The 19,583-nt window shown below is 33.3% G+C and overlaps 2 protein-coding genes and 1 long non-coding RNA gene across 7 annotated transcripts in view; 2 read left to right on the top strand and 1 right to left on the bottom strand.

Moving 5' to 3' along the window:
* Window positions 1–233: 233 nt before the first annotated feature.
* Window positions 234–10,123, bottom strand: Atg10 (Autophagy-related 10). 2 transcript variants are annotated; one of them, XM_029307464.2, is made up of 5 exons: window positions 9,974–10,123; window positions 4,924–5,059; window positions 4,384–4,627; window positions 2,936–3,101; window positions 234–2,820 (listed from the first exon to the last, which is right to left on the bottom strand). In XM_029307464.2, exons 2-5 carry the CDS (start codon window positions 5,029–5,031, stop codon window positions 2,724–2,726), a joined length of 615 nt encoding a protein of 204 aa, XP_029163297.1. In that variant the 5' UTR covers window positions 5,032–5,059; window positions 9,974–10,123; the 3' UTR covers window positions 234–2,723. The 2 variants fall into 2 exon arrangements, with proteins under 2 accessions (XP_029163297.1, XP_029163296.1); XM_029307463.2 differs by lacking the exon at window positions 9,974–10,123 and adding an exon at window positions 9,656–9,821.
* Window positions 5,761–7,712, top strand: LOC114934750 (uncharacterized). The gene is made up of 2 exons (XR_014926139.1): window positions 5,761–6,333; window positions 7,084–7,712. It is a non-coding gene; the product is annotated as an uncharacterized LOC114934750 (long non-coding RNA).
* Window positions 9,078–19,583, top strand: part of Ssdp (Sequence-specific single-stranded DNA-binding protein) — a 27,618-nt gene continuing 17,112 nt past the window's right edge. For 2 of the 4 annotated variants that reach the window (XM_029307460.2, XM_029307461.2), the window contains exons 1-9: window positions 9,078–10,313; window positions 13,565–13,637; window positions 14,833–14,894; window positions 15,087–15,171; window positions 15,384–15,425; window positions 15,668–15,757; window positions 18,040–18,147; window positions 18,985–19,059; window positions 19,433–19,481. In XM_029307460.2, the coding sequence (XP_029163293.1) occupies window positions 10,258–10,313; window positions 13,565–13,637; window positions 14,833–14,894; window positions 15,087–15,171; window positions 15,384–15,425; window positions 15,668–15,757; window positions 18,040–18,147; window positions 18,985–19,059; window positions 19,433–19,481 (640 nt within the window). In that variant the 5' untranslated portion in view covers window positions 9,078–10,257. The remainder of the gene's footprint in view (window positions 10,314–13,564; window positions 13,638–14,832; window positions 14,895–15,086; window positions 15,172–15,383; window positions 15,426–15,667; window positions 15,758–18,039; window positions 18,148–18,984; window positions 19,060–19,432; window positions 19,482–19,583) is intronic. The other 2 variants (XM_029307459.2, XM_029307462.2) reach the window with 2 other exon arrangements.

Raw genomic sequence — 19,583 nt, 5'->3', positions numbered from 1 at the left:
AATTACACCCTCTATATATGTATCTAAAATATATATATATATATATATATATATATTTTATATCTTTATTCTTGTCACATTTTTTAATCCTATAGCGTAATGAATATCGTAATGTATACACGCATTTAACTATATCGGAAATTTCATAATGAATGATTAAAGCTCCTGTTCCTGTTTACATTATGTAACTGATGATGCCGATTTAGGTATAAATAATTAATCTTGACGGCATGTCAATTGATGTAGTATTCTGTATTTTATCCATTTGCTTGCCTGCAATTAGCAAAAGAGCAATTTAAAATACCCCACAATTGAAGAAAATTAACAAAAAGAGGAAATGATCCAAAAACATAATATAAAAAACTCAATACGCAAAAGTTATATATAAACATTAACGCAGACATATATAGAGCAGTCGTCGATTACGCGACTATTTAATAGTCAAAGAAGAGGAAGAGAGAAGGACGTGCCGTTTTTTTCTAACTACATTAATTCAATCTTTTAGCCCGCGCCAGCGGAAACACACCGTCAACATTAATAAATATTATTTTTCTCGTCTACATCAATTTAGGGGGTGAAGGGAAGAGGAATTCAAATCTCAAATTAGAGATTGTACCTTGTCTTAGCGAATTGCTAAGTATTAAGCTCTTCACAGCAATATATTCTTCTATCCTTGTTATTACGATAAGAGCGTTTTATTAATATTATTTGTATTAATAAATGTTATCCGAGCTTGATAAATTGGGAAGTTGGAAGTGTTTTCTCTCTCTACGACTCTTAATCTCTACATGTCAAAATAATTTTGAAAAATTACTATCGAGATGTTCCTTCAGCCAAAAAGCTAACAATAAGCGAAGAATAAAAAAAAATATCGACATTTTTTTAGGATCATATGAAATCACGATCTAAATGAAAATCGCATATATATGAAATGACATATCGTGCATTACAATATAGAATAAGCGGACCATCGCGAGAGAGATGGAAGAGACTAACGGGATTATCATGTCTAAGTGAGTTGAGAATCACTGACGCGTGTGTAGTCGGCTACGTTTTAACATTGTTCAACGTATGCTTATACAATTCAACGCCACGCGCGCGAGCAAAGTTTCCGAAGAAAATTCATTCTCATCCGCGTAATCAATCGTACACATGTGATCCTATTACTCTATTCCCGCAAAAAAAATATATCCGCGACGGTAGAGATGTCATTGGGTTTGTTCTCTGTTGCTGCACTAGTGAACTGGTGCAGACTGGTGCAATAAGTTAAAATGAGACAATATTATTATACTTGTTCACCAGCAATAAAGAACAAACCCATTCAGATATAGGTAGTCGACTGTACATAGTGTTTGCTGTTATCTAAATGAAATTATAGAGATGATCTAGATGCAATTTTGGCGTCATCTTATTTTTATAGATAACTAATATATATGTATTATCTGTATCTACATATTAGACGAAAAAGTATTATCTTTATACTAAATTATCTAGAATAATGTTCAGATGATTTGAGTTAGGATCATACCACATAAAAACATTTAAGCAGTAAACGATATTATAAAAACTTACAGATAAAAATATGAATATATTTTTATATTTTTTAAATAATTTACATTCTTTAAAATTATAACTATGTTTACATATAAGCGGTCTTAAAAATAATATCATCTGTGGAAGTTATTTTAAATAAATTGCCATATATAATTTTATCTTTTATCTAGATATATTCAAAACAAAATCATCTTGATTTTATCTGAGATAAATTTACATATTTTATCTCATCTTTATCTAATCTTTAGCTAATTTTGAAATCATCTAAGCACAATACTGAGTGTAACTGAAGAAATACATATATAATAAGCATAGCATCCAATGTTGTGCTTAGATGATTTAAAAAATAACTGGATAAAGATGAGATAAAAATATGTAAATTTATCTTAGATAAAGATGATTTGGTTTTAAATATATCTAGATAAAAAATAAAATTATGTGGCGCTTCATCTATACAATAAACTTCCAGATAATATATATTTTTATTAAAAAATGTAAATTATATAAAAGAAATATAAAAACTCATAATTTTATGTATAAGTTTTTATTGTTTGCTGCTCAAGTATTCTTTTAGGTATATTTTTATTTTATCTTTATCCAGCTAATTTCAAAATCATCAACACGGACCGTACAAACGCGCGTGTAAGCACGAAAACCCATGTCGGGCATGAATATTCCGGGGCCGCACGCAAATTGTCCTTGCTTGAATTAATTGCGACCGCATTAATTGCCGCGCTCTCTTTTCCACGCCCCGGTCTCTTTTGCCCAATTGCGAGCAATTCACCCGGGTGGCCTTCGTGGGTCAATGCTAGCCGCCTAGATCTAGCCGCGCAGTTGGATTCTATTTGAATCCATCATTTGTCGCCATTGAGTACCCGTGACTGAAATTATTTATGCGCGAGCCAGAGAGAGACGAGATTAAGCTTCTCCTCGTAGATGGTCTCGCGAAACGTAGACGTAGACGTAGACTACGCTACGGTGTAGGTATGTAGGTACAGATGAATGACCGGTCATCGGTAAATGGCCACTTAAACCAGTACCTATTTCTGACGTCATAAAAGTAATACCTTTTTCTCTTCTCTCCGTTAAATAGAAAAGAGACACATAGTTGACGAAGAGACACATCTGCGATTCAAACTGTTTACTGTTTCTTTGACAATTCGAAACGGCTACACTTCGTATGTCAGCTTGCAATATTCCGGATGTATTTTGAGATTTAGGCTCGCGGGTGCTACGCAGCTCAGCCAACTGACGAGTTTATTCTTGCTGCAACATTAATAAAATCCTTGATAATTAAATTATATTGTAATGTAAAAGATTTTTTCCGATTTTTTATTTTATTTTTCTACTATTTTTTTCCCTCAATATTGCTTCTTCTCACCTCTTCGACATGCTTTGTAGCAATTCCTGCGACAGACACGGATGTAGCTGCAAGAATGGAGTGCCGAGGATAGGATGAATCGCTTGCGATAATTCCATGTAATTTAATTTGGAATCGTGAATAGTTTGAGCTTCATTTACGCTCATCGCGTTAATACCAGGGAAATCTAAAAAGGAAAAAGAAGAAGGAACGTCAGATCTCTTTCTCTCTCACGACAATTTCTTCTCGTTGACGAAATACATGCTATATGTATAATATATGTATGTAAAGGATGACCATCGGCGTTAATAATTAATCTAAACGGCGTACGACGCATTTCCGCTCCGCTAAAATCCGCGTTATCGAAATTAATTATACCGTGTCGGAATATCTGCGCGAATATATCAAAATAGGTGAACACGCGTTTATAATCAATAAACGATGCATATACAAGACAGGGGATGAGGCACGAGAATGTGTCAACAACCGCGCAAACGGGATGCTCATTTCTACAAAATTTTGCATCCCCTCGTAGCTTTTCTTTTTTTTTTATTCAGATGTATATATTTTCGATAAAGGTTTTTTCTTTTGTTTATTTTTTGGTTTCTCACCGGTAAATGACCAATTTCTTTCTTTTTTTCGACAAGTTATGTTTACTGTGCAATGTTTATAGAGATGATTATCTAGATAAAGTTTGGTGTCTCATCTCATTTTTATATAAATAATAAAAACATTATATCTATATCTGCATTTTAGATGAAAAAAAATGTTATCTTTACTAAATTAGCTAGAATAATGTTCAGATAATTTGATTTAGGATCATAAAATATTTAAGCAGTAAAACAATAAAGACTTATAAATAAAAATATGTATATATTTTTATAATTCACATTTTTAACTGTGTTTACACATGCAGTTTTAAAATTAATATTATCTAAAAATTATCTGGATGAATTATTTAGATGTAAAATTATCTACATTGTAATATAATTTTATCTTTTATCTAGATATATTTATAAAAATCATTTTTATTTTATCTAAAGTGAATTTATATAATTTCATGTCATCTTTATCTAGTTAATTTTGAAATCGTCAAAGCACAACACTTTACCCAGCAAACACAGTATATAAATGTTATATACTCAAGCATGTTACATGTAACGTATATGTTAGTTGTAATTTCCCACTCATAGATGTAACATTTTCAATATTACATATATTACATTGTAGTTATATTGTCATTATATCCCAAGATAGCACTGACTTATCAATACATCAATGTGCTATTTGGTATATAATTACAATACAACTACAATGTAATATATGTTATATTAGAATGTTACATCTATGAGTGGGAAATTACAACTAACATGGATGTTACATGTAACGTACACGTTATATTACCTGTTACATTCCGTTTTATTATAGCAATGTAACAATTATATATCGGTATTTGCTGGGTATTATACCTGATCTCCATCCATTGAAGAAGAGAACTGGAACGCCGTAACTCATGGACCACAAAATGTGATGCTCGGTGATGAAAGGACTTTCGAGTGAGTTGGAACGAGGAGCCTCGTGTGGATCCTCCTGAAATTTCACGTGGAATTCCTCCTCCTCCTTCTCCTCCTCATCGTTTCTCATAATAACGGAGTCGCTCATCGGCACGAAACACTTGATTCTTCTAAATAGATACGCTTGTCCAGGAATATCCTAAGCGTGCACATCATCAGGACAAATAAAAAGCGAAATTTCGTAAATTACGATGAACACATCACCGAGAAACAATAAATCTATTTCCCGAATCTTGGCCTGCGTTCAAGACGACATCCGCCCCAAGTGCGCATGAGTAAGATCACTTATTTGAATATCTATTTGAGTATTATTACAAATATATAAGCTTTCGTTGTATTTGCAAACACACGGATACAGTCACAGTAACAATAATATATTACCAATTGATTTGCATAATTTTACATAATTCGTAATGCAGAGTTATTTATTTCTACCTTATCTCCGCGAAACTCCCATCCGTCCGATATCCTGTCGGAGACAACGAGAAACCTTTCCGCATCCTGGAGAAATTCCTCCCATGTAATTGTGCCCGGACCGTCCATGTGTACGTAAGAAAGAGAGAGAAAGAGGCTAAACATCGGGAAATTTATTTCTATAGTCGCGAAGGATTCCTAAATAGCACAACATATCCGAAAGATATTCAGAGGATATGCAGAGGACATATTCAGAGAACATCCTCAGGATGTGTGCTATTAGGGGTCACATATAAATTAAGTCCTACCTTAATTCTGATGACATTTAAAAAATACAATGCAATATATATATATATATAATTCGATTGAATTTGAAGAAAAGATATATACTTAGCGAGATGCTACTACGTCTCCTGATTAAAAAAAAAAAAAAAATATATAGCGTGTTTCAAAGTTCTCCAAGTTAGTATATATAGTCTCTCTCGATTAATTCTCCATTCGCCGCGTGATTTATCACGCTTCCTCTTCGGATCTCAATTCGAAAGAGGGATCATCGAGAGAGGGAGAAAGAGTAAGAGAGAATTACGAAAGAGTTTCGTCTAATTTCGTATATATATATAACGATCCGACATACAACCTGCGTCGATCGTATGATAAAATTGAAAAGGGGGAAGCGGTTCGCCCGAGAGAACAGCGTGCCTCCTCCCGCTCGCTCTGCCGTTCGCCGTTCTCCCTCCACCGCAAACTCTCTATCGCGTCAATTGTCGACTATTTCGCGTCGGTCGCATCCGTCGAGCCTCGGGCGCGATCGGGCGTCCCGGCTCTTCGTTTTCCCGCTTCACCCCTCCCCCCCCCCGTTCGACCTACTCGTCATCGGCCCCCCCCCCCCTCAATCTCATGTACGCACGCCGATACTCGATGTGTGTGTGTGTGTGTGTGGGCGCGTGTGCAACATCGTCACGCTCCGTATGTATGCATCGGATACTCGTCCTCCAATCGGGCGTCGAGTTGCAGCCAGTGACGTATCGGGATGAGAGCGTCGCCCTCTCCTCGTCCATCTAGTCGAGAGGGGGGGGGGGGACAGGGATCCTTTTTTGGGACAACTTCGTCCTTTATTCAACAATGTGCCGCGTCAACGTGTGTTTCGCGTATAATTTCTCGCTTGTTTTACGCCTGCGCCTTTATTGCGATATCGAAATATCGACCTATCCCAATATCGGTGCGTTTTTTGCGAAACGACGATATCGCGCGACCCCCCCCTCCCCCTTTCCCTCCCCCCTATGATGATATCCAGCCCGTCATGTCGCCAGGCATATTTTCCTCTAAAGCCGAAAATGCACTTTCAGGTCACGCTTAGCGGAGACAATCTGCTGCGATTCTTTGTCGGTTCTAAGTCTAAGATTGTTAATAAGCTGAGAACTGACGGAATATGTAAGTATTTTTTAATGTTCGTAATTTTTTAATGTTTTATTAAAAATTATCTGACAACTGCATTTTGTTTAATATAGCTCTTATAGCCCTTCTTTGTTTACAAACATTATTTTTTAATGATTTCGTAAAAAGTCACGCACAAATATATGTAAGTCTAACGTCGTTGCAACTATACCTTTTTTTTTATTGTAAGATAATTTGACATATGTATTTATGGATAACGTATAATGTAAAAAAATTTTAATATATTACATAAAAATATGTAAAATTTGTATAATTTTACATATTTTTATGTAATATTACATATTTTTTGCGGTGTATATTACAAATATAAAAAATTTTACACTTATTATTTATGTAATTTTACATTATTTGTTAATATTACATAAAAATATGTAAAATTATACAAATTTTACATATTTTTATGTAATATATTAAAATTTTTTTACAATATACGTTATCCATAAATACATATGTCAAATTATCTTACAATAAAAAAAAAGGTATAGTTGCAACGACGTTAGACTTACATATTTGTGTATATAATAAAATTTGTATAATTTTACATATGTAATTTTACATATTTTTATGTAATATTACATATTTTTTGCGGTGTATATTACAAATATAAAAAATTTTACACTTATTATTTATGTAATTTTACATTATTTTTAAATGTAATATTACATATTTCTTATTCCGATTCAACGGACTTTCGGACCAATATTTTTCTCGCCTATTTCTTTACAGGGGAAGTTAAGAGAGGAACAAGAGGAATTTCTGACAATGAGATCCCAATCACAGCAGGATACAAATTCCCTAGTTTCCAAATTTTCTTTCTATCTTAATTGTCGCAATAACATCGCGTGTGGCTCTATTGGCTGAGAGGAATGGAGTGTAGATCATATTTCTTATTGTTACAATGTATATTATTAAAAATGCATGAAACAAGAGATTCGAGAAAGTTTATACATTTTTGCAAATAATTAGTTATTCTTTGACGTTGATTAATATTTTATAATTAACAATTGCAATTCTATCGTAACATTTTTCTTTCCAGTAAAAAGAGATTCTATGATTTTAACGTTATTTTCTCTTTTATATTTGATTCTTTTCCCATCGGATGAATATATATGGTCCTTTTCAATTCTACAGTTCAGATATCGGCGCGACCTTCATTTTTCTTTGTGTATTCATATATAAAGTACTGAAAGAAATTCAATTAGGCAGGTAGGTTATACAGGTAAAGCAATGTAAACCGAACATTAACGTCCGGTTTCTCGCAGAAAATACATTGTTTGAACATAGCAGACTGTTTTTTCTGTGCGAAACGAAAGCGTACAATAAACAAAAGAAATATTATTTTTTAAAAATAATTTTTTGTTATAAAAAAAGTATAATAGAAACTCAGACAGTGTGCGACACACATGATAAAATAATGTGTTAAAAAATACATACATACATACATATATATATATATATATACATTACTGCGAAAAATTTTAGATGATTTGAGAAGATTCTTTGTCGAAAATTAACAATAAGAGATTTTTCGTATAAATCTACTATGTCTCTTTCTAAGGAATTACACTTCTTCAAAGGAGGTTTCTTTTATTATAAGTATATCATATATTTTTAGATCACATTCCGATCCGTTAAAAAGTCCTAATAAAAATTGTATAGAGGTTGTATTGTTAATTTTATCCCCTAACGATGTAGAAATATTAAAAAATATTAATAAGTATCCTTTTTATTAGTGACAGGTATTCACCAAATTTCATTCTTTTCAAACACTCGTAATATTTGAAAAAAAATTAAAAACTTAATTTTCACCTTCCTTTAGTATATATTTGTACATAAAAATCTTTATTTTAATTTATTTTTATAAATAAATATTAAAAATATCATATATTAAATAATTTTTATACTTTATATTATATATGTATATATTTATACACAAAAAAAAATATATATATATATACAATTAACTTTTAATAAAGAAACATCTCTTAAAATTTTTCGCACTTATTTAGAAACACCCTGTATACATAATAAATATATTTCAGACATAAAACGGATTTAAGTTTCTTTTATGTTTGCATTGTAGATGAAAATAAGTCGACCGCACATATCAGTGATCGCGGAGTTTCAAGTTCTAAGAAAATAACGCAATTTACGCAGCAAATCCATATATAACTGTATTCCCACTTTGATATTTCAAAGTTAAAGCATTAATAAAAAATAAAAATATATTCATATTATATATTAATATATGTATATACATTTTACATGTAAATTTTCGACAAAAACAATTATATATATATATCTCTCTTCAAATTTTTCGCACACTTATTTAACACCCTGTATACATAAAAAAAATATATTTCTAAGACACAAGACAGAGGAATTTCAGTTTTTAAATAATACTTAAATTATACTTTTAAGCAAGCCTGATTATAACGCTATATCAGTGAAGGCCGTAAATTTCACAATCTCCCGGAGAAACTAAAAAAATTTTCTTACACACACAAAAAAATTACCTCGAATAATTACAGGAATAAAATTATCTCGAATATGCGATGTTTGTACGCGCGCGGTATGACCCGATTCGCAAGGAGAAAAAAATCTCGCGGTCGAGGGGGCACCGCCGGCGCCTCCTACCCGGGCAGCTTCGCTCGGCCCTGGCATAACAAGCGACAATGCGCGCGCATCGCTCGCAGCGCCGCGCGTCGATATGGCCGCGGGATCGAGCGAGAGGGTAGTAGGCGCGCGAGCGAGACGGAGCACAGCGGTGAGGCCGCGGCTATATCTACCAGTCTACTTATCTGCGTGTAGTCGTGCACGACGCGTGCGAAATCTACTAGCTACACTTCCGAACTTGCCCGTGTTTACACGACGGTATATAAGTTCTCGGACCCGCTTACGTCTTCTCTCTTCCCTCCTTCCCCCATTTATCGTTCCATCTCTCCGTCCGCGTATAAGTGTGCGTGCGTGTGTGTATGTGAGGCGTGCGTACGTGCGCACGCGCGCGTAGAATGTAGAAGTGTATGCACATTACGGTCGCGGTTACACAGGGATACACCGTTCCCGTGTTGCGGGACGCTCTCTCGGCTGGCGTGCGCGACAAAGCAAGACTCGTCCAGGTGACGGATCGGGAGAGTTTATATCCTGGTGACGCGATGCGACGACGATAGTCCGACTCGGCTTGTTCGGAGTGAAGTGAGCGACATATAGTGAAGTGGTGTGATCCGAGACAATAGGATACACGCGTAACACGTACACACACACACACACACACACACACAAAGAAGGAAGAACTTACTCGAGAGTAGGTGGAGCGATGAGGACGTCGCGGCGACCTGGCGCCGCCACCGACGATGACGACGCCGTGATGCGTCGCACCACATCCCTCCAATAAAATATATATAATACATACATCATACACACACACACATATACATTTTATACAAATATATATATATAATATATATATATATATATATATACACCCATCTCTCAGAGAGGAACGTGACGTCGAAGGAAGACCTTCGGCTTATTTGTGTGTTCCAAGAGGTAGATAGAAAGCTTCATTTATTACGCACTCTGGGATAAATCCTCAAGAGAGAGAGAGGGAACTCACCTTCTCGCTCGCGAGAAAAATAGTTTGACAGCGGAGCAGGACGACGAGGACGTCGGCGGAGGCACGCCGAAGGGATCACCGTCGCCCGTGCGAGCGAGCGAGACAGACGACGCGCACGCGTACGCGCGCACAACGGCCGAGCGCACACGGACGCGCGCGCGCGCGCGCTACTCCCCGATCTTCCGTGCCTCACTTCACTCGGCCGCGCTCCGAGCCGAGCGGCGCGACTACCAGCGGCGGCGGCGCACTTGTGTTTACGGTGGAAGGATTGACCGGCCGCCACCATGTACGCCAAGGGAAAAGGGTCGTCCGTGCCTTCGGACTCTCAGGCGAGAGAGAAGTATGTATTTCTTTTTCGCCCCCGCCATCGTTATTTTCCGAAATTCGGGAAAACTCGCGGCCATTGATCGCGACACGGCAGCTCCATTTTTCTGTCTCTCTCTCCCTCTCTCTTTCTCCTTTTCCGCGTTTCCCCTTCCTCCCTTTGGCTTCTCATCCCTTCCTCTTTCTCCGTCTCTTTCACCGGTTCTCAGTGTTGTGCTTGCAATGATTTTTAAATTAGCTGGATAAAGATGAGATGAAAATATGTAAATTCATTTTAGATAAGATGATTTTTTTTGTTTTCAATATGTCGAGATGAAAGATACAATTATGTGACGATTCATCGAGACACAACTCATACTTTTCACACTTTTATTTATAAATTCTTACCATTCACTGTTCAAGTTTCTATTAATTATTTTTTATGTGCTATACAGGGTGTCCCAAAATTAATAGCAAACCTTTTAATGACAGATTCCTGGGATTATTTGGAAACGATTTTTCCTTAACGAAAATGTCGATACATCAATTTTCGAGTTATAAGCGATTGAAAATAAGGGTTTTTTCGCAAACTAAGCATTGTGGAAAGAAAATATTAACAAAATCACATTCTTTTATTAATTTCATGTAGAGTTTACTTTAATAGAACTTTAATTGGCTTAATTACGAAGATACATGATGGTAAAAATTAGAAACATGCAAAAAATGATGAAGAAAAATCGTCTCCAAATGATCCCAAGAATCTGCCATTAAAAGGCAGCTATTAATTTAATTTTGAGACATCTAGTATAACTCTAAATGAAATTATCTGAACATTATTCCAGATAATTTCATGAAGATAATATTTTTTCATTCTAACAATAAGATGCAAATGTTAGATAATATATATATTTTTATTATTACAAAGATGAGATGACGGCAAAATTTTATCTAGATGATCATCTGTAATAAATCTAGAATTTTATAATTTAAATCTATAATTTTATATCGATAAACAGCAAACACTGCACTTCTTTTTGTTGCTCGAGGAACCCGGTTCGTCAGGTTAATCCGGTTGATGAGCTGATTTGTTTCTCTCGCTCTCTTTGTCCGTGTTTCTCTCCGAAACGTCACTCGTCACATGCGCTTCCCGCCCTCTCGAGATCGATTCTCGAGTCTCTTTGACGTAAGGAAAGGTTTTGGATCGTTTTATCGCGATTATACAGACATCTCGCGAGATAAAAAGTCTCGCTGTCAAACCGAGTAATCTCGATTTCCAAGTTTCGATTCGGAGTTCGCGAAACGCGAACGGTACTTTTAAAGTTTTAATTGAATTTCAACAGGGAATTAGTTTCTTTTTTGTTTTTTTTTTTTGCTGAAAAAGTTGGATCAATTGACCGATAAACGGATTCAGATTGTAGCCATTTTTGACGATTTAAAATCGTTTTTTTTTTTAACGCAATAAGTTTCCTCTCCAATTTCCCTCCAGATTGTGAACGCGCATTAATTTTATATATCGAGAAAGCGAAACCGAAACGAATACACACTTTGTAGAATAAGGTCGGGGGAACTCATTAAAAATAGAATCGGTCCGTCAAAACTGTCGGCTAATTCTAGATCTAAATCGCATTACGATTTCGTTCGGCTCCCTCGGAATCTAAATTGCGAGAAAAATTAAAAATTAATTCGTATTTACGCATTTGCAGTTGCAGTTGCAATCCTAATAATTCAAAAAGAAAAGACTCGACTGCTGCCAAAATTGTAACATTTAATATTTTTTTAATATTTAAATTTTAACATTTTTTAAAAAATTATAAATTAAATATATTTTATTATTAATATTTTTCTGAAAAAATATAAATTAAAGAAATGTAAAACACAAAAAATAAAAGAGACCAAAATAAAATAAAAAAAAAAAAAATATGAAAAAAATGCGGATAGGAGAAAGAGAAGTTTGGGAAGAAGGAGAGAGGGATAAGAGAGCACGGTGTTAGAAATGTAGTCGACCGGTTGTTGGAAAATTGTTGAGCCGGGATTCCTCTCTCGCGTATAACCCGCTTTCTCGTAAAAGGCGATTGATCTGCTCGCGCTGTCAGTCCGAAGGGAGTGAATCGCGCTCCGATTCGCGAATCCGGCGTAATTCCCGCGCCATGTTCGCGAAGCCGGTCTCTCTTTCTCTCTCTTCTTCGCGAAATGCATTTCGCTTGGACGCACGTCTTGTGTGCATCTACACCTATACAGGGTGTCCCGTACTCACCGTATAACCTCCTAAGCAGCGAGCGTACGTCATTTTGAAGTACAATGACGTCATTGAACGTCAAAGTGACGTCGTTATCTGCCATTGAGAGCTCGAGTAGCAAATTGACGTCATTGAACGTCAGAATGACGTCGTTTTCTGCCATTAACAGTCTCAGTAGCAAACTGACGTCATTGAACGTCAGAATGACGTCGTTTTCTACCATTAACAGTCCCAGTAGCAAACTGACGTCATTGAACGTCAGAATGACGTCACTTTCTGCCATTGACAGTTCAAGTAGCAAACCGACGTCATTGAACATCAAAGTGTTAACGTCATCTTAAATATATTTTGTTACTTTTATGAAAAATATAAATTTTAAAAATTTTAAAAAACAAGAAATAAAAAAGACAAAAATGAAATCGACGTTTAGTGACGTCAGTTTGCTACTTGGCTGTTAATGACAGTTGAAATCATTTGGAAACGATTTTTTTTTTCAACGAAAATGTCGAGGCATCAATAATTGAAAAAGGATTTCTCGCAACTTTGTAGAATTAAAATATTGATATAAAACTTTAAGAAAATTTTAATTTAAGGCTTACAAATTGGGAACGTGCAAAAAATGATAGTCTCCCTCGACATTTTCACCGAGGAAAAATCGTCAAAATAGGGATCTGCCATTGATCCGCTAATTCTGGGACACCCTGTATACCTGTATACTGCCTACGCGCGGGGAAAGTCGGCGTTAAAAACTTTACGTTTAACGGACGGCCCCATAAGGAAATGCGAAGAAGGCGGCTTCGTCGTGTAAAGTACGGGCTTTCTAAAACGATAATAAAGAAAAAAGAATGCAAGAAGTTACGGAAGGATCGTCATTTGCATAATCCAAGTCTCCCGTCTATGCTTTTTCTACCGCGCGTTTCATATTCCTATTATCTCCAAATTTTAGCATTATTTTAAATTTCTGTATATTTTCTGTCTGAACACTTATTTGAAATTGAAGAGTTTTCTCGTTTAAAAGTGTCTAACTATATGTACTTGTCGTTTCTTTTCAGATTGGCACTCTATGTGTATGAGTACTTGCTACATGTAGGTGCACAAAAAGCAGCACAAACATTCCTATCAGAGGTAAATATACCAAATCAGGTATGTGATAAGGGTGAACTTTTTATAAATTTTTTTTACACAACTCGTATATTTTGAAATATTATTTTTATGCTATTAAGATCTCACATATGGGCGGAGACTCTATACATACATGGCGCCGAGAAGCCCATATTTAATATAGTGTTATTATGACATAATGTGATATTTTATTTATTATATGTTTATTAATATGCAAAACATTTGTGATTGGGCTAGTACAAATCCAGGCCAAAGAAAACTCATTGAAGATGAAAAGATATTTCAAGCAGGACATATAATATATATTATAATATACATAATATATATAATATAATATATATATATATATATATAACTTTTATAGGATGTGGAAAAAAAATCCCGCAATCCATAATAATGACACTAGTCGACAAAAAATGACTTTTGCAGGTTCGGAGATTTCCAAAGCCTGTTCTTGCAGATTTTTTCATGTTGATTACGAATCCGGCCGCGAAAATTGCGTATGAGACGTAATAAAAATCTTTTTTTTTTTATAGATTTATTATAAGTTATTAATAAACCCTCACTTATTTTCACGAACGTTAAATTTTTGAAATTTTGATCTGCCATTTTTAATTAAAAAAAATCTGATTTTACATTCATTATTTATCAGTGATTGAAGAAATTTTTACATATTAATATTTGTGAAAAAAATGAACCATTCTATCGAACCTGTAAAGATTTTGTATTAGTATAATATAAGGAAAAATGCGAAAAATGATATTTTCAATTTTTTAATTTAGTTTTTTTAATAAACTCTTTATAGGTTCGACTTTTTATATATTTTTTACATAAACTACAAGTCTTAAGCTTTATTTTGAGCCATCATAGCACTTTTTATCACGTCCCAATTAAAAGCTATATATTTTACAGAAAAGAGTCTAAAATGGCTTTTTTCGCATCTCTCGATCAATATATCTAAAAAACCTGATGTAATACGCAATTTTTGCGACCGGATTCGTAATCAGCATGAAAAAATCTATAAGAGTACGCTTCGGAAATTTCCGAATCTTTTTGTGTGTCGAACAGTATAATTAATTAAAAAACATTTAATTACTATGCTAATAAACAGTGGGCTTTGCTGCTTTTATTTTTCGCCACCAGATGTCATGATTAAGGATGTCAGATTCCAATAATATTAATTGTTCCGTTATTCTAGATTCGATGGGAGAAAAATATCACACTTGGGGAACCACCTGGGTTTCTGCACTCTTGGTGGTGGTAAGTGCTTAATTTACTATGCTTAGCTTAATTGACTGACATATTAACTTTTAAGCAACTAAAAAAACTTAACTGTTAAAAAGAGCCAATTTTTACTTCATTTTTTGTTATATAATATTATTAAAAAAATGTCTATTGTAAAGATATCTTTAACATAACTGACTTAATGTAACTGTTGTAAAATTATTTCAGTGTCTTTTGGGATCTGTACTGTGCGGCGCCCGAAAGAAGAGATTCCTGTGAACACAGCAGTGAAGCCAAAGCATTTCATGACTATGTAAATATACTAATATATTAATAGTAAAATGATTTTTTTGACTATTGACAAAATTATCATTAACTATTTAAAAAAAAATTTTAATATCAATAGAAAAGTTAATATTTAAATATAAATATAATATTTAATTAAATTATTAAAATATATAATATTTTAATATAATAAATTTTATAACGTATTGCATATTGCTTACTATGTGTATTTTGTCGTAGGGATTTGTGAACAGTGCTTACAACGTCAATGGTATTGCGCATGTAAGTTGACAAATTTATATATCAATACTTTTTAAGTATATTTCTTAAATTTTCTATTTTAATACATATTTATATATTTATAATTATAAATTGATATCATTTTATTAAATCAAGTAATTGAGAATAAATACAGTAGTCGAGGAAAGAAGCACATATTCTTTTTATGAACTAGATATTTTTTTCCAAGCTAAATAAAGCTTATATTAAATACATTTTACATTAATACTACAAAATGTTTACAGAATGCTGGTCCAGCCCCATCTCCTATTAGTCAGATGCCACCAAATGATGGAATGCCTGGTGGTCCCGGAATGCCTCCCGCTTTCTTTCCAGTGAGTCTTCATTTATATTACAACATTAAATTGTCTTAATATCATTCGTTTTCCTCAATCTTTACTTGCAGAATATGAAGTGAAAAAAAAACACCATCGATACTTGGCTTAATTCAGCCATCATGTAATTGCATTTATTAATCTTGCGTTAAAATGCAGTATAATCTTTGGTGAAAGATTCATTCAATCTCAATTTATATTTATTTTATAATAATCTTTTAATACATATCTTTTCCAAGATATTCTTTCGAATAGGTTTTGCACGAGAATTATTAGATATTTTGGAGAGAAAAAGAAAATATTAAAATACATTATTAACAAGTGTTAAGTAAAACTTAATCTCATATTAATAACTTGTCTTATAGATATATTTAATATAATATTTATATGTATGTACATATTCATAATCACATTTGTCTGTTATCATTGTTATGCATACATATAGTTTTGATAAATAATTTACACTTGATTCAAAGCATAAAGCAAAATTAATAATCAAATAATTAATAAATTAGGTTAATTAAAAATTATAAATGGTATAAAATATAACTCAGTAGTAGGTCAAAAGGACAGTTTTAATTTGCACAGTAAATCAAGAGAACGGAGAAATATAAAGAAATTGTTAATATTTTATTGAAATATTGTTTTAAAATTATCAATTAATTTTGTAAAAACTTCAAATATTTTACATCTAGATAGACGGTAGAACTAATTTTTCCTATATAATATCTTTTTAAGTTTAAAACAAACAAACGGATAATACATTTTTACATAGTGCATATTTATTTAACTAAGCATATTGATGTGTCCCTATATTATCGATTAAATGTACACGCATTAGCTGTAGTTCGTCATCAACTCGTTTTGAAACAAGTGTACATTCAAAAGAAACGTTCTTATGTCATGCTTGTCTATACTGTATATATGTTACTTACTTTCTCTCTGCTATCTAATACTTGTATGTGCGTTCTTGTACCATCTTCACTGTTTCATCTTCTTGACGCATAAGGCAAATTTAGAAATTTTATATGACGCGAACAGGATTATATACATATATATATATATATATATATATATATATATATATATATATATATAGATGTTAGAATACATTAAGCACAATATTACTGTGATACTGAAAGCATATTACGATGAGTGTATTGCTTTGTGCTGGTCGTGTATATCATAATAATATGCGAAAATATTATAGAAAGATATTGTTTTTAATTTGTTACATCTGCAGAATGTAATTCAATATTGTACATGGCCAGCCAAAGTTATACTCTTTAGAATGGGACAACTAACATGGAAGCCTGCTTAGAGTGTAGTCTTAGTCTCTCTTTTACAAGTGGACCGCGATTTTTTCGCACTATTTTTCACAAGCGTGTTAATTTTATATAAAATTGAATTATTACCAGACTAGTTATACATATCGATTTATAAAAATTGAAAAAGTTTACAATCTTAAAGTATATGTGAGATATAAACTATGTTATATAACTTTGTGAAATAATAATAGATTTATAAAAGACAATCGCACACAAAAAGCAAAAAGTAGGACAAATAGAAACTTTTGATTTTTGATTTTATTAATTTATAAAAATTTTTTATGATGTATAAATACAATTTTATAATTTATATAATTGATAAATTAATAACAACCATAATATTTGTATTGATTAAATTAAAGTATAAATTATACAATATACAATATAAAGAAAATAGAAATTTTATAAAAATATGTAAAATTTATGTAAAAAGGGCAAAATGGAGAAAAATCATTAATTTATTGCTTGTCAAAGTAGCCACCCTTGTACTAGATTAGACAAAGATAAAATATTTTATGGTATATAAATGATGCAGTTTCTCTTTAGATCTCTCCAACATAATAGAGATTTCGTAATGCTTAGGAATCATCATATCTTCCCTACAAAATTCATTTTCTACAACGCTGTACATTTTACAATTGATTGGCATCCTTTTGTACTCTTGTGTGTCTCGTTTCACAGTTTTAGTGTTAGAAACGATCTTTCACATGCGAGTTGTAATTATGAAAAGAAGATGCGTACAAGGACAGATTGAGAAATATGAAATAAAGTATAAGAAATTGATATTTTCCTAATTACAACTTCTCTCTCTTCTCTCTCTCTCTCTCTCGGGTAACTCTTAAGATGCTGAGACCGATAGTATTAACACAATCATCCCCCCAAAAGCCTTCTAGTCTAGCTGTTGCCTGGATCGCAGTGTTGCTACATGTCTGTCGTTTGCGTTGCTTGTTGCAGAACAACTCGACAATGCGACCATCTCCGCCCACACACCCCTCATCACAGCCATCCCCCCAGCACCCCCAGCCACCCCCGCCCCCACACTCGCAGATGATGCCCAATCAGGTAAGCCTCATTCAACACATACACTCTCACTCTCATAAAGAATCACTTGTTCCGCTGTGTCATCGCACCATATCATGGCATATAATCAGGGTGTATACTCCCTGAAAAACCTGGAATTTTCAGGGAATTTTGTTCTACCTTGAAAAATCCTGGAATTTTTAAAAAATTGCTCCTTTGATTTTAAAATATAAAACTTATTAGTTTTATATCAAGTATATATTAAAATATATTTTATTATAAAAATATATTATATTAAAAATTACTTCATTTATGTTAAAAAAATTATGTATAACAAATAAACTTATTTTAAAATTGTATTCTAAATATTATTTAAAATACTTTAATTTTACTTGGAATTTTGAACAAAAGTACCTAGAAAATCATGGAATCCTCAGGGAATTTATTTCTAAGATTTGAGTATACACCCTGTATAACCGAAACTTATTATTGTCGTCATAATTGCTATAACTGTTTCCTTCTCGATGTTCGACTATGCTATAAGAGGAAATATCTATCGCTCAAGGTTTATCTACGATAATGTTTTCTACATAATATTATTACAGTTTTATAACAAATGTGTCATTCACGTTCAGAAAATACTTGAAAAATACATGTAATGATTTAACCAACTTATGTGCTGCGATGAACTTGACTGAACTTGTATATTTTATGGCCTATCATCTCACGGATTGCTTATTGTGGCTGCCTGGTATTTATATTATATCTAGCCAGTTCTGTGTATAGAGAGTATAATCATGACTGACACCTTATACGAATATTTTTCACTCACAAACTAAAATTATGATCAACATGATGAGAACTCGTTTTCTGTTACAGTTTATGGGTCCCAGATATCCAGCAGGACCACGTCCCGGAGTACGTATGCCACAAATGGGCAATGATTTTAATGGGGTGAGTATACTTCTATTATTATTTAAAAATATATTGTTAAAGTATATAAACAAATAAGAAAATATATTTCAGCTTTAAGGTTTCTAGCTCCTTACCGACCATGTTGGATTGTGACGTCAGAGACGAGAAACACGCTAAAAATGCTTAGATGTTATTTCGAAATATCTTTTTATTTTAAAAATGGCATTTAAGACTTTTCAACGTGTGCTTTCTCTGACGTCATAATCTGACATGATTGTGGCGAGGACCAAAAATTTTAGCTTTAATATATTTAATAATTTATTCTTAAAATTCTAAATTGATATAAGAAATATGAAGATGTAGTATCATGCATAGAATATTGGAAATTTATGTGATATTGAAATTTTTGCAGCCACCAGGACAACCAATGATGTCAAATAGTATGGATCCTACTAGGCAAGGTAAGAGATCACTTACATGCCGGTGTTACATTACTTTTTTCTGGCATTGACGAGAATTGCGAGAGGAGAATGGCATAAACGCATGCGTACCAAAAACCACAC

This window comes from Nylanderia fulva, unplaced genomic scaffold, assembly GCF_048542155.1.
Source record: "Nylanderia fulva isolate GAGA-0341 unplaced genomic scaffold, ASM4854215v1 Scaffold72, whole genome shotgun sequence".
NCBI classification, from domain to species: Eukaryota; Metazoa; Arthropoda; class Insecta; order Hymenoptera; family Formicidae; genus Nylanderia; species Nylanderia fulva.
Note: the sequence above shows the minus strand (reverse complement) of the source record. Positions and strands in the feature narration are given on the sequence as shown.